The following is a 14,093-nucleotide window of genomic DNA, read 5'->3' as shown; positions in this document are numbered from 1 at the left end:
ACCTGTCTTTGAGCAATTGCTTGAATAAAACTAGCATAGTGATTTTGATTAACCAGTATCACCTCAAAAAGACATAAAAAGAGGCAGTTTTGATCCTGCTGCCTTTTGACCTATAGCCAGCCCCCACAAGTACTATGGATTCCTGTAGATTAGCCAGCAGGGATAAGGAACTTGTTAACTACATTGGCTATCATAGTCTTATTTAGATACCCTTTCCTCACTCAGTGTAGGCAGACTGTTTAGATTCCTATTTCTGTGATGACTCATGATGATTTAGTTTGCAATTACAAAAAAAAATGATTATGAACTTTAGTAACAGCTTTTAGTTTTCAGAGGAAGATCATGTCTTTATAACACAGAGGAAGCAAAAAGCTTGAACAAGGAGCTATGTGGACTGTTAACTAAGATTATTACAACCTTTCTATGGCATGAGCTAATAACAAAATGTTCTCTTTCTTTTTCAAAGGTTTTGGGATGTGTGCATAAAATCTACAGTGCACATTGTTTCTACTTCTATATTTAGTCCAATACACTTTTTAATGGTTGATTTTATTTTTGTGCAAAGTTACAAAATCTTGCTGTCATTTCTTTGTGCCTTTGAATGCTCTTCACAATACATTGTTATGAACTTTATGAACTCAGTATAGTCTTATTGCACCCTCTAGTGGCTAGCAGGCCTCATTCTTGAAGGACACCAGCACACCACTTTCAAAAGACAACTGTTGGAGCTTGAATTCATAACCTAGCTAGTCACTAAAAATCATGGTCTTAATCAGTGCTTAATTTGTAATGAAGGAGGCGCAAGGGCTTGAGCAATTTTTTAACTGTTGTAACTGATGTGGCAAGCCCAGAGGTGCCCGGGGCTCAGCCCTGGCACAAATTAAGCACTGGTCTTAATAAAGACGCTGGATTTATGGCTTATTACAACTCTCTATAACCCACTAACACCCCTCCTCCCACCACCACCACCACTTTGTCCTATGAATGGTCCCTTACAGTGTGTGCTAACTACTTATGCTAAACTATCTGTTTGATCTTGTATTTAGCTGTGACATTCTGAGTACCTTTCCCAGACCTGAAGAAGAGCTCTGTGTAGCTCGAAAGCTTGTCTCTCACCAGCAGAAGCTGGTCCAAGAAAAGTTATTACCACACCTATCTTGTCTTTCACAGTAAAAATGTAATATTCTAGTGGATTTGTTAAAATGAAAAATGCTGTACCCTATCAGTCTAACAATACAAGGAGATAAATATCCCGAGTAGTTCTAAATCCCTCATCATAGCACTCCTCTATTGGTTAGCCTTCTGTCACTCACCTCCGATTGACCCTCTGCCCAAAATGAAAAGGAGAGAGAGAATTGAGAGATGCCTATGAAGCTTGTAACACAAAATTCCACAAGACACAAAGCATCCTTGGTATAAACAAGTACATCCCCAGTGAGTTTATTGGAGTTGTGGCAGGACTGGATTAGAACCATAATATTTATTTGTTGTACCCCTCATTCTTTCCCCACATTCTTCCGTTATCCATTTGTCTTCACTCACTCTGTAATCTTTTAGATCTCTGCCCTGAAGAGCTTACTGTCTTCTTATACAGCACTGTGAAATCACAGTATAAACATCTCTCCAAGAGTGAAACTGGAGCACATACCATCACCACCCATATTGACACTCAGGGGTGCAATTATTATTTTTATTTGTTTGTTTTACATAATATGCCTTTCCCAACCCCTCCCTCCCCCCCCCCTTAGACTTCTCTTGCTGTTTCTCTGGCCTGTCCTGCTTCCTGCTGCTGTCTCTTTTTCTCCACCAGCCTCAGTACAGCACCCCCCTCTTAGGCCAAATTCTGCTCCTAGTTGTAGATTGACTTTGAAGGGAGCCCCTCACTTTTATCCCTTTTAGTCTCTTCGGCTGACTGCTTCCTCATTCCCTTCCCCAAGGTCTCACTGCTCGCCCTCTTCCTGTCCCCTTATGCCTCCCTAGTTAGATTCAAAAGTCTTTTGTGCTTCAGGCATCAACAACATTACATACCCAGTATAACTTTGAGAAAAGACTAATTGGAGTGTTTGTTTCTCCTAAGTGTTATCAATGAAAGCCCAGTGTTAAAGGAAGTTCTGTTTGTTGGTAAGTGTTATATTGTAAGCTCTTTGGGACAGGGATGATCATTTATTGTTTTTACACAGTGCCTAACACAATGGGGCCATGACCTGGTGGAGGCTACTAGATGCTAGCAATAAATTAAATGAAATCTGTGGAGTTTTCTTCACTATTAAAAGTTCTATTCCATACAGGTTTTCATACCTTGCTGATCACAGTAGTATCTGAGTGCTTGCCAGTAGTGCATGAAGCAACATGCCTACACATCTGTCACTTGTTTATTCTCTCACCCTCTCCCCACAGGGAGAAGCGTGTGCAGTGGAGTGTCTTGTTTTGGTAGGGTGGTGGGGTTTTTTTGACTAAAAATAAAGTTATATATTGGCAAAACTGTTCACGTGTTTTCTTCAGCCAGCTGTAGTTGAACTAGATATCTGATATGGGATTATGTAGTAGTGGTTATCAGCTACTTCAGTTAGCATGGAATCAGGTTAATGGGGGAGAGGACACTCAATGCCTTTGAACTTGATGGCTGTTAACAACAGACACTATTAGCCTAGATTTAGTTTAAATAACTCTAGAACTAATAACTTAGGAAACCTAATGCAGACAGAAAATAGGGGAAAGAAACTATTTTCTGTGTTAAATCGATTCTTGAAGGTTGGCTCTAGTGGTTTTAACACCTGTTATTTTTAACCAATATAAGCCATGGCTATTTAGTTTTCTTCTGTGATGCAAGAGTCTGGGTTCCTTCTCTTGCCTGTATCTCACACTATCCTGACTTTTCCTCCACCTCCTTGTCTCGGGAGTATTCTGCTTTTATTTGTTTTTAGTTGTTTTGTTACATCAACCCGCTGAGATCACTGACTTGTAAAACTGTGGTATGAAGCCTTAAGAGTGAGGAACGCTTTTGTATCATCCTTTGACCTACCCACTAACACCCTAAGCTTCAGCCCCAAAGGTCTGGCCTTACACTGTACCTATATAGAGCACCGTCCCCAGAACCATAACTGTTTCCACATTCAGAATTGCTTCACTTGGAAAGTGGTGCTTTTGGCACATTTTCTGAAGTTGTAGCATCATATAGGAATTACTATCCTGCAAAGGACACCAACATGACCATTTGTGTGCCAGTCCTGACATGGGTTTAAATAGGAACTATTACTGGTATAGCAATTGCCTTCTTGCATGAGCTGGAGAGAGAGAGCGTGTATGTCTGTCAGAGAAAAATTCTGAGTCTTTAAATTTCCTTTCCTGCTCATCTTACTCTATATTTATTTTTCACTTCAGTTCTACCCCGTGCCTCCCAATTTGTGCAGTTGAACTTACCCTCTGGTTAGTGCCATTGCTTAGATACTTTATGTGAAAGAGCTACAACTAGAAAAGTCTCATTATCTCTACAGTTCAGTCATGTAGTAATATGACCATCCGAAAGGTGGCACTGTTGTACTATGTTTTCCACCTACTTTACTAATATTCATGAGGGTGGTGTCTGTGGATTTCAAAAGTATTCATCAAAGTTAGAGGCAATCTGTTTTTAAATACATGTTTTTTAGACAAAAGGGTAGGGTGGGTTTTTTTTAGTAGAATTTGTTATGATTGAAAGAAGGAACTGTGGCAAAAAACAAAAAATTTATACAGTATTAACAAAAGGAAAAGTCAGAGTTTGAAGTCAGCTGAGTTGCATGGGTGCAACTGAAGAGAGACTTTGGCCTGTTGTATGAAATCTATCCAGAGTCTTACCCAGGATTAAGTGACAGGTTTTTAAGCAACCAAGCACATTTGGAGTTCTGGAAGATGTGAATTTTTCTTCATAGCTCTAGATTTGGGGTGCTTGCTGCAGTTAAACCTAATATTTGCTTTTTGACTTCCCTCTCACTGTTAATCTGCCATTGCTGCAGAGACACAGGATTAGGTGTAACTCATAGGAAGGCGGTAAGAGATCAGAGGTGAGACTCCTTCCACAGGATCCTACGTTCTTATGAATTGATGTAGATTTGTATATAACGCATCAGGTAAGTTTGTGAAGCTTACAATGCTATCTTAGGGACATAAGTTATAAGAAAAATATTTTGTAATTAACCTGTCTTTCTTCTCGTTTCAAACAGGAACAACTAGAATGACAAGGAGGCTTTCTTTACAAGCCCACTTAATTTCTAATTCTTTTCTGATTACAGTGGGAGAAACTACAGATGACAACAAGTGAAAGGAGGAAGATAGTCTGTTCAGTTACATTCCATATTATTGCTATTACCTGCGTTGTTTGGTCATTGTATGTTTTAATAGATCGAACTGCTGAGGAAATTAAGCAAGGCAATGACAATGGTAAGTGACTTTATCTCCTTCATTGCTAACATGGCGAGGGAAACATTAGAAATACAGATAGATTGCAAGGCACTTTTTATTTGTAAATATATAACAGGATTATAGGGAATTTGTTTGATGACAAAGCAAAGGACACACAATTCAGTTCACAAACCTGTTTTTTGCTGAATATATTTTCTTTCCTGCAGTGCAAAGAGATCACAGTTCAATGCACCCATCACAACAACTAAACCATTCAGTTCATTCTTTTCATTTTACTTCAATAGCTGGACTTTTTTAAAGCTACTATTTAAAAATTGATGAGTGAAACTTAAAAAGTTCAGTGCAAGTTCAGTTCAGAGCATCCAAAAGATTTAAGCTGCCCATCTGACCTATTGAAACCTCTCTTCTACAAAACTGGGGTAGAAATCTTGCAAAAGGCTTTCTTAGAAGATTTCAAGCAAGTTAAAACTTCCAGACCCAGCAGGAAACGCTGCATGAAATTCACCCTAGTGTAGAAAGTCCTGTGCAGCCCTTAATGTGGGAATTAAATGTCACAGAGGTCCTTTCCTGCATTCTCTACACACAGCTGGATTTCATCCTCTAACAGCAGCCTTTATTGTGATATTTCAGCACTTTCAGTTCTAGTGGGAATCCAGGCAAGCAAAGACTGGGAAAAGTGAGGGAGGAGTTACTGGAACAGTTTAGAACAGGGGTAGTCTATTTTTGTTAAGGTCCACATTTCTTCATCAAGGTATAGTCAATCTCCAGGATCCAGAGAAAATAATAAGTAAATAAAAAGATTTGGGGGTCTGTTCAAAAGCATATGGCAGTCCAGATTTGGCCCGTGCTCCACCTATTGACTACCCCTGATTTAGAACCTTAACAAAAGTTTTGGTTATTATTTCAGTACTAGTAGTATGCCAGTCAGGATTGTGGCCTCGTTGTGCTAGAGGGCATTTAAATGCAGGACTGGATTTACAAGGCTGATTTGTTTTACAACAGACTACAGTGGATTACTGAACTAAGCAGATATTGCCAACATGTGTATAGTATACTACTTTACTTTAGTAGAGTTGCAAATGCTATGCTGCCTTTAGTTACAAGAATTCATTAAGGAAATAGTAACACATGGGAGCAAATCCTGGCTATGGATACACCCCTTGGCGCTCAGTGAAGTCAATGAGGAAATAGATTAGCACATTCAAAAACAGAATTTGATCCACACATAGTAGCATTTATTTGATTACTACAGACAACTGCAAAGCTCCCATCCCCTACAGTGATGCAACAGCAGGCCCACTCTTTTTCATATTGAAATTCAGAACTCTGATTTACTACCCAAAAAGTTACACGCTAGCCCAATAAAGTGGGAAGATGGGGGAAATCATTAAAAGTATTTTTCCCTATTTCTTCTTGGCGTACTTACTCCAGGGTCTGGTGAGATGACAGAAATATCTAATCAAACTAGCTCGTATAAATCAGCATAGCTCCACTGCCTTCAGCAGAGTTACAGTGATTTACTGCAGCTGAGGCTATTGCCTGGTGTGTAATTTTTCAAAACTAACACCACATCTCAATAGTGATCACTGGTAGGTAGGATTTTCAGAAGCTCCTAAGTCAGTGTGTGGAGTAGCTGTCATTTCCTTAATAAGGAGACCATCCCTGTCACTTAAGAGTAGGAGTCCAACTGACTTTCACTGGAACATGTGCTAAAGTCACTTTGACTTTCAAAAGTGCCACCCTGAAAAAGTTAGCACTTACTAGCAGTTTCCATGACAGGGAAATCTGTGGTAATTAAACACCATTCTGTAGTGATTATTTCAATGATTTCTCACTTACAAAGACTTTTCTAAGGCAAGCCAGTTGCATAAGCAGCAAAAACAGATGGTTAAACTAGGGCTGTTGATTAATTGCAGTTAACTCATGCAATTAACTCAAAAATTAATCGCACTGTTAAACAATAGAATACCAATTGAAATGTATTAAATATTTTGACAGGTTTCAGAGTAGACTGGATACAATTAACTTAGGCTTGAATAGAGACTGGGAGTGGATGGGTCATTACACAAAGTAAAACTATTTCCCCTTGTTTATTCTGCCCCCACCCCAACCCCCACTGTTCCTCAGAGGTTCTTGTCAACTGCTGGAAATGGCCCACCTTGATTATCACTACAAAAGGTTCCCCTCTCTTGCCACCCCCTGCTGGTAATAGCTCACCTTAAGTGATCACTCTCATTACAATGTGTATGGTAACACCCATTGTTTCATGTTCTCTATGTATATAAATCTCCCCACTGTATTTTCCACTGAATGCATCCGATGAAGTGAGCTGTAGCTCACGAAAGCTTATGCTCAAATAAATTTGTTCATCTCTAAGGTGCCACAAGTACTCCTTTTCTTGTGTTTAAAATATTTTGGATGGTTTTCTACATTTTCAACTATTTTTATTACAACACAGAATACAGAGTGTATAGTGCTCACTTTATATTATTTTTATTACAAATATTTGCACTGTAAAAATGATAAACAAAAGAAATAGTATTTTTCAATTCACCTCATTCAAGTACTGTAGTGAAATCTCTTTAGCGTGGAAGTATAACTTACAAATGTAGGTTTGGGATTTTTTTTGTTACATAAGTGCACTCAGTGTAAAACTTTAGAGCCTACAAGTCCACTCAGTCCTACTTTTTGTTTGTCTTAGTGATTGGCTGAACAAGTTTGTTTACATTTACGGGAGATACTGCTGCCTGCTTCTTATTTACAATGTCACCTGAAAGTGAGAAGAGGCATTCGCTGGGCACTGTGGCATTGCAATTTGGCAAAGAAGGTACCAATGTGAGATATCTAAAAATAGCTACAGCACTCGACCCAAGGTTTAAGAATCTGAAGTGCCTTCCAAAATCTAAGAGGGACGAGGTGTGGAGCATGCTTTCGGAAGTCTTAAAAGAGCAACACTCATATGCGGAAACTACAGAATCCAAACCACCAAAAAAGAAAATCAACCTTCTGCTGGTGGTATCTGACTCAGATGATGAAAATGAACAGGTGTCGGTCTGTACTGCTTTTGATGGTTATTGAGCAGAAGACGTCATCAGCATGGAAGGTGTCCTCTGGAATGGTGGTTGAAGCATGAATGGACATATGCATCTTTAGTGCATCTGGCACGTAAATATCTTGCAACACCGGCTACAACAGTGCCATGAGAACATCTGTTCTCACTTTCAGGTGACATTGTAAACAAGAAGCAGGCAGCATTATCTCCTCCAAATTGTAACCAAATTTGTTTGTCTGAGCGATTGGCTGATGCATCCGATGAAGTGAGCTGTAGCTCACGAAAGCTCATGCTCAAATAAATTGGTTAGTCTCTAAGGTGCCACAAGTACTCCTTTTCTTTTTGCGAATACAGACTAACACGGCTGTTCCTCTGAAACCTGGCTGAAGTAGGACGGAGTGGACTTGTAGGATCTAAAGTTTTTTACAATGTTTTATTTTGAATGCAGTTGGTTTTTTGTACATAATTCTACATTTGTAAGTTCAACTTTCATGATAAAGAGATTGCACTACAGTACTTGTATTAGGTGAACTGAAAAAATACTGACAGGTTTCAGAGGAACAGCCGTGTTAGTCTGTATTCGCAAAAAGAAAAGGAGTACTTGTGGCACCTTAGACTAACCAATTTATTTGAGCATGAGCTTTCGTGAGCTACAGCTCACTTCATCAGATGAAGTGAGCTGTAGCTCATGCTCAAATAAATTGGTTAGTCTCTAAGGTGCCACAAGTACTCCTTTTCTTTTTGAAAAAATACTATTTCTTTTGTTTTTTACAATGCAAATATTTATAATTAAATATAAAGTAAGTACTGGTACACTGTATTCTGTGTTGTAATTGAAATCAATATATTTGAAAATGTAGAAAATACCCAAAATATTTAAATAAATGGTATTCTGTTATTGTTTAACAACACAATTAAACTCAAATTACTGCTCGACTGGTTGCAGCTAAACCTGGCAGATGACCACCCGTGGATTCTAATCCTCCAGCTGACACCATATCCATCTTGGAGTGCCTCTCTCTAATGCCTCCCACGCATTGCTTTGAAGTTTAATTATCCTGTTTCTAAAGCACCTCGATTGTGATTTGCACTCTATATGTTCTAAGGGTTTTTAAAGATCTTCCATATGTGACTAATAAATTTATTTTAAGTAAAATATCGAGAAAGCAGCATTGACACGCAATCTCAAAACCACACACTTGCATATTATGTATTAATGCCAACACTGTCATCATTAGATCTGATGCAGTAATGCACAGCGGGTTTTTCCCCCATTTTAGTCATACTGCTAAACATATGAAGAAGCAGCTGCAGTGTTGTTAATTATCCTGTGATTATAAAGCTGTTCCCAGTATAGCAATAATTGATTTTGTAAAGTTCTAAGACTAGTTCTAGGCTAAAGTGAATCATCTTAGCATTACTCATATCATTACGGCGTTCAGATTCTCTGTTCTGTACCCTTAGTGTCATCACCCATGGAGACTTTTTTCTACAGTTACAGTAAGACCTTGCAAGAATTTTTCCTGGTTTTTAAACTGAGAGCAAAGGGTGCAATGAGCAAAAACAGTATCAGGAACTGTAAAGTTCTTATATAACTAAGTAGGAAAATAGCAATGTGTTGATTTAGCAGAAGGAAAAAGCATACACGAGAGAGGCATAAAGAACAAAAAAAAGCTGCGGTGCAGTTTTATTCACAAGGTGGATTTCTTCCCACTAATTTGCTACTGAACCAATGCTACAGCCCCATACCAGGGGAACACATTGGTATTGTAGGTGCCACTGTTCAATGAGGTATAAAATAGGGTGTGCCAGGTATATTTACAGACCCATAGCATGCAGCAAACTAGGGTGTAAACTACAGTGCACCAAGTAGCCATGTGGACCTTGCTACTGCTCATTATGAAACTTTGTGCATGGTAGCAGGGTCCATGCAGCACCTTACTGTGTAGCAGACCAGTATACTGTACATACTCTAGCTTGAGTCTCCTTATAGACCAGCCATCAAACTTTAAAAAGCTTTTATTTATTTATTTATTTATTTCAGTAGTAGGGCCCAAAGCCCAGTGATCTGGCCATTCCAGTCTAGATAACTACATTCTGCCTACTTAAAAGAGGTACTATAGTCATGGGTACAATCAAGGGACATAAAAATGTCATCTGTTTCTAGTAAGGACGGTTATCTTTCTGTCCTAAGACCTGATCCTGCATTCCTTGTTAAACCAGAAATCCCCTATTGTACTAGATGTTTAGGGATCTGATCTTGTTTCTATGATCTAGGGAACAGCTGCTGTCTTCTACCATAACAACAGCTGCACTTCATGTGTGTGACTGTGTACATACAGTACAAATAGCATTAGGGATCCTTTGAAAAGAATAATGTTTTGGCAGTTTTATGTAATACTGGAATATACAGGCGACAGAAGAGACAAGCCATCAGCAAGACATTATGAAATGATGATGAAACTAATTGTAACTTGTTTCTTTGAAAGGTGTCCTTGAATGGCCATTTTGGACAAAACTGGTTGTGGTAGCAATTGGGTTCACTGGAGGCCTAGTCTTCATGTACGTCCAGTGCAAAGTCTACGTTCAGTTGTGGCGCAGACTGAAGGCTTACAATCGAGTGATCTTTGTTCAAAACTGCCCGGACACTGCCAAAAAAATGGAGAAGAACCCTTCCTGCATTCAGAGCGCTGAAATCAAGGATGCTGCAGTAGTGCCAGTATCCCAGACAGGTACAAACTCACAGCAAGCAGCTGAAGAAATGACCTCTGAGGTCATGCCAGTTTGACAGAGGTGGCATTGTTTCTTCACTGAAGAAGGTGTGTGTGCATTTTACACCACAGCCCCTACAGGAAGCAGAAACAAATCATGCATTTGAAATAAAAGAACAAAAAACCCTGACCAGGGAAATGGATATAGTGAAGTAAAATGCATTACTTATGGAATGTGACCGTTTGTGAAATAGTTTCTCAATTCGTCAGCCAGGTGTAGTGGAAGTGTAGAAAGCACAACAGAGAACAATTCTAACAGCATCAAACAGACATGACAAAATGACCTTTTTAAACTGGATGACCAGGAGGAATTGGAAATAGACCTGCTATAATTGTTCTGTTACAGAAAACATCAACAACTTTCCATCTCTTTGTTACTACTAGGCATCCTATTTGCTCATCATCTTAAAGTGACACCACTAAAAAGTCATTTGCATTAAACTTAAATCAACAAAGTAAACAGACCTGCACCATGTCACTCACTTTCTAAATCTCGTAAAGTAATCATTACATAGTTGTATGGCTACATTGGAGCCTGAATGTTTTGGGAGCCATGTGAGCTGAGGACACGTGAAGCACATATTTAATGCTTTTGGATATGTGTTTATATTTTTTGCAAAATAAGCAATTTCAACAAGTAATCTTCAAGTCCTCTAATGCTTCCTTGGTCCCATGAAATACAAGTATTATATAGCCACAAGGCTCAAATTATTAGCTCTACATCTGGAACAACACTTTTAGTTCTGCTTATCTTAAAGTAAAATAAATGATACTTGTTAAGTGGTGAATTAACATGAACTCTCTGCCAGTATATGTAGAAAGGATATATAGAAAGTTTTTCTCCAAAATGGAAAAAGACAAAGTATAGTCAGAGGCATTACAGGTTGAAGCATGCAGTCCATTACAAAAGAATATGAAATTAATTTAGACCCTCACACCCCCTAGGAATGACAGCTAAAGTGGAAGATGGAATTTTTTAAGAGTTCATGCTTCAGTAATTCAGGTAATCACAAAAGAGCATACGTGGACCTATTAAAAGATGCCAGTATCGCCCTGTTCTGACTTGACTGGATAGTTATCCTCTGTTCAGGATAAGACTGAGCAATTAGGGATTCAACAGTTCAGTTGTTAATTTTGTGTTTTGAGCATTTTCATGTAAAACTGAAGTGTGAATAACATTGAAGAGTGCAATAGATAAATGAATGTAGATAAAATGATGTCCAGAGGTGAGTTACATAAAGAATTTTTGGCACCTTAGAGACTAACAAATTTATTTGAACATAAGCTTTCATGAGCTACAGTTCTAAGGTGCCACAAGTCCTCCTTTTCTTTTTGTGGATACAGACTAACACAGCTGCTACTCTGAAACCTGTCATAAAGAATTTTGTGATTCACTTCCACTTGCTGTGGTGTTTATTATTGGGACAGGAGAGCCAAAGTAGCCAGACGTACCTGTGCATTGGTTTGGGTAAGTCTGGGGACCACAGTAAACTAGGGCCCTCTTTGATCTCATGTTTAGGAAACTGGCGTGTGCATGTGGGGGGAAGGACAGGAAATCAAACAAATCCTTTTGTGGATATAATGACCAAGCAGAACTTACCCTGCAGAATGTAATTTATCCTGAGTTTTCTAACCTTAAAGCACCATTAAATGGCAGTTGTCTTGCAAGTACTCCGTAATTGAGGCTTAGTCTCAATTCAGAATGAGATATTAGGAGATATAGTTCAACAGAACTTGTCCCCTGAAGAGAATTTAAGAAAGGAGATAGGGAAGTAGTTAATGTCTACTCCAAAGCCTATTGAACACAACTGTAATTCTCCCACTGACTAACGAGGCTTGGACTAGGCCTTTAATCCCTTACAGCTTATTGAGGCTCTTTCCTTTCAGTTTTTATTTAGTTTAATGTTTTTTTGGGAATTTATCAGTTTGATACAAAAATTTAAAAAGGATGAAAATCTGCAGAAAAAAATTAACTGCACTTTTCTGAGTAAATATCACTGCTCCTGTTTTGTTTTGTTTAACTTTCAGAAAGCTCCTAGTGGTCCGAAAGATAGTCAGATACAGTTTTTTATTTTCAACCCATTTAGTGTGAAAAGTAATTCCTTAACTTTTATCCACGTTCTCTGTAAAGCTGGAAATATGTATTTAGTGGGCATGAGATTTAGGTCATTCCCATACTTCTGACCTGGCTCACCCCTCTGGAAGCAGAGACAGTGGCTTCACAAACTGGACTACCCAGACACCATCTCTCCTTCTGGGCAGGGCCCAGAAGTGGAAGAGACGGAGGCAGCAGCATAAGGAGAAGATGCCCTTGTCTCTTCTACTTCTTACAAAAAAAATTGTTTTGTAAAACTCAGGAATTTATCAGTTAAACTGGTAAAAACTGAAGGGCCTTAAGCCCTGTTAAAGTCCTTTCTCCCCCCTTCATCCCCTCTGTCAGTTACAGTTGACTTGATGGTTTTTAGAGAGACAAGGTCAGTGAAGTAATATCTTATATCTTTCTATTGATATAAGAAACTTTAGAGCTTACACAAAGCTCTTTCTTCTGGTCTGGGGTAGAAATTTAGCTATATACTCAAAGCCACATTTACCTAGTAGTATAAGACTTGTCTCCAGCAAAAAAGATTATTTACACGGAGGTGTTATGGATACAGGCTTGCATAAATAACTTCACATGAAAATGGGTCAAGAGTGTAAGTACTGGACATCTGCCATCCCTGTCTATCAGAGAGTATAATGTTCTGTAGGAACCCAATCAATCAGTGTAGTCCACTTGAGGATTCTGTGCCACAAAACCCACTCTTTTTCATTGGCAAGTAGTAATTTAATGCTTTTCTTTTAATGTTATTTTGAGAAGAAGTTAAAGATCAGTAAAAACCTACATATACATAAGTAGCTAAACCACAGTGGCCTAGGCCCAGTAATCAAATGCAGTACTTATTCAGGCAAAACACCTCTCACCTCAGTGGAATTTGGACTGGCTAAGAACTGCAGGATCATCTCTGGGACGAACACTCATTGTGAGCTGCCCTTTTGTAGATGTGGTCAGTCCCAGGTAGACTGCATGGATATGAAGCCAAATTCTGCCTTCTTGCTTGAGCAACACTCCCTTTAACTTCAGTGGCAGTTTTGCTTGGATAAGGATTGCAGAATTACTAGATATTAGTGAGAAATTGTGGAACATAAACAAAATGCTTCTGTCCCCTATGTGGACATGGATCTCTTCTTTCTTGGTTTCTTAAAATCTGTTTCCATTTCCAGAACTAACATTTTCAATTACTCATTTTAAAACAGTGACAATGCACCACTTACCTTTGTGTTAGTATGATGAGGATTTTTACCCAGTCTAATGGTACTATTTCACATAGCATTATAGCTGAAAGCAAGTGGTTATTTTCCTGGCCTGTCCATAACTATACATTCCCCATCATCAGATCAAGCCCTTTTTTATAATTGACACAATCTATGAAGAAAATATTTTACACTGTGTAATACCTGGAACTAAGAGTTGTTACTTCTTTAACCCCATTCTCTTTTCCAAAAACGGTTGGTTTTTGTGAGTGAATATGTACTGAAAGAAGGGGGAGGGCGGGTTTTAAAGGGAAACAAAATTAATATAACTTCTAATTGTTGTAGAACAAATTTGTATTTGTATTAAACAAATGACCCAAACCACTGCAGTTTTCTGTATTTTAAGTGGTAGAAATGATGTTACCACCATATACTATATTTGAGTTTCCAAAAGAAAAAACATTTTGGTTTGTTAAAGCAAAAATGCAAAATTTATGTTTGCTTTAAGTGTGACGTTCCTTCAACAGGACAAAACATTTTCACATCCCATTTCTCCCCAGAGGCAGACCTCCAAGCATAAT

The 14,093-nt window shown here is 38.6% G+C and overlaps 1 protein-coding gene across 15 annotated transcripts in view; it reads left to right on the top strand.

Annotated features, from left to right (window-relative positions):
• MARCHF1 (membrane associated ring-CH-type finger 1) overlaps positions 1–14,093 on the top strand; it is a 493,572-nt gene that overhangs the window by 459,233 nt on the left and 20,246 nt on the right. For 13 of the 15 annotated variants that reach the window (XM_048847586.1, XM_075127789.1, XM_075127788.1 and 10 more), the window contains 2 exons: positions 4,269–4,416; positions 9,940–11,621. In XM_048847586.1, the coding sequence (XP_048703543.1) occupies positions 4,269–4,416; positions 9,940–10,238 (447 nt within the window). In that variant the 3' untranslated portion in view covers positions 10,239–11,621. Of the gene's footprint in view, positions 1–4,268; positions 4,417–9,939; positions 11,622–14,093 lie in introns of those variants that run through there. The other 2 variants (XR_012668126.1, XM_048847590.2) reach the window with 1 other exon arrangement.

Source organism: Caretta caretta, chromosome 4, assembly GCF_965140235.1.
Source record: "Caretta caretta isolate rCarCar2 chromosome 4, rCarCar1.hap1, whole genome shotgun sequence".
Taxonomy (NCBI): domain Eukaryota; kingdom Metazoa; phylum Chordata; order Testudines; family Cheloniidae; genus Caretta; species Caretta caretta.
This window is presented reverse-complemented; position numbering and strand designations above follow the sequence as displayed.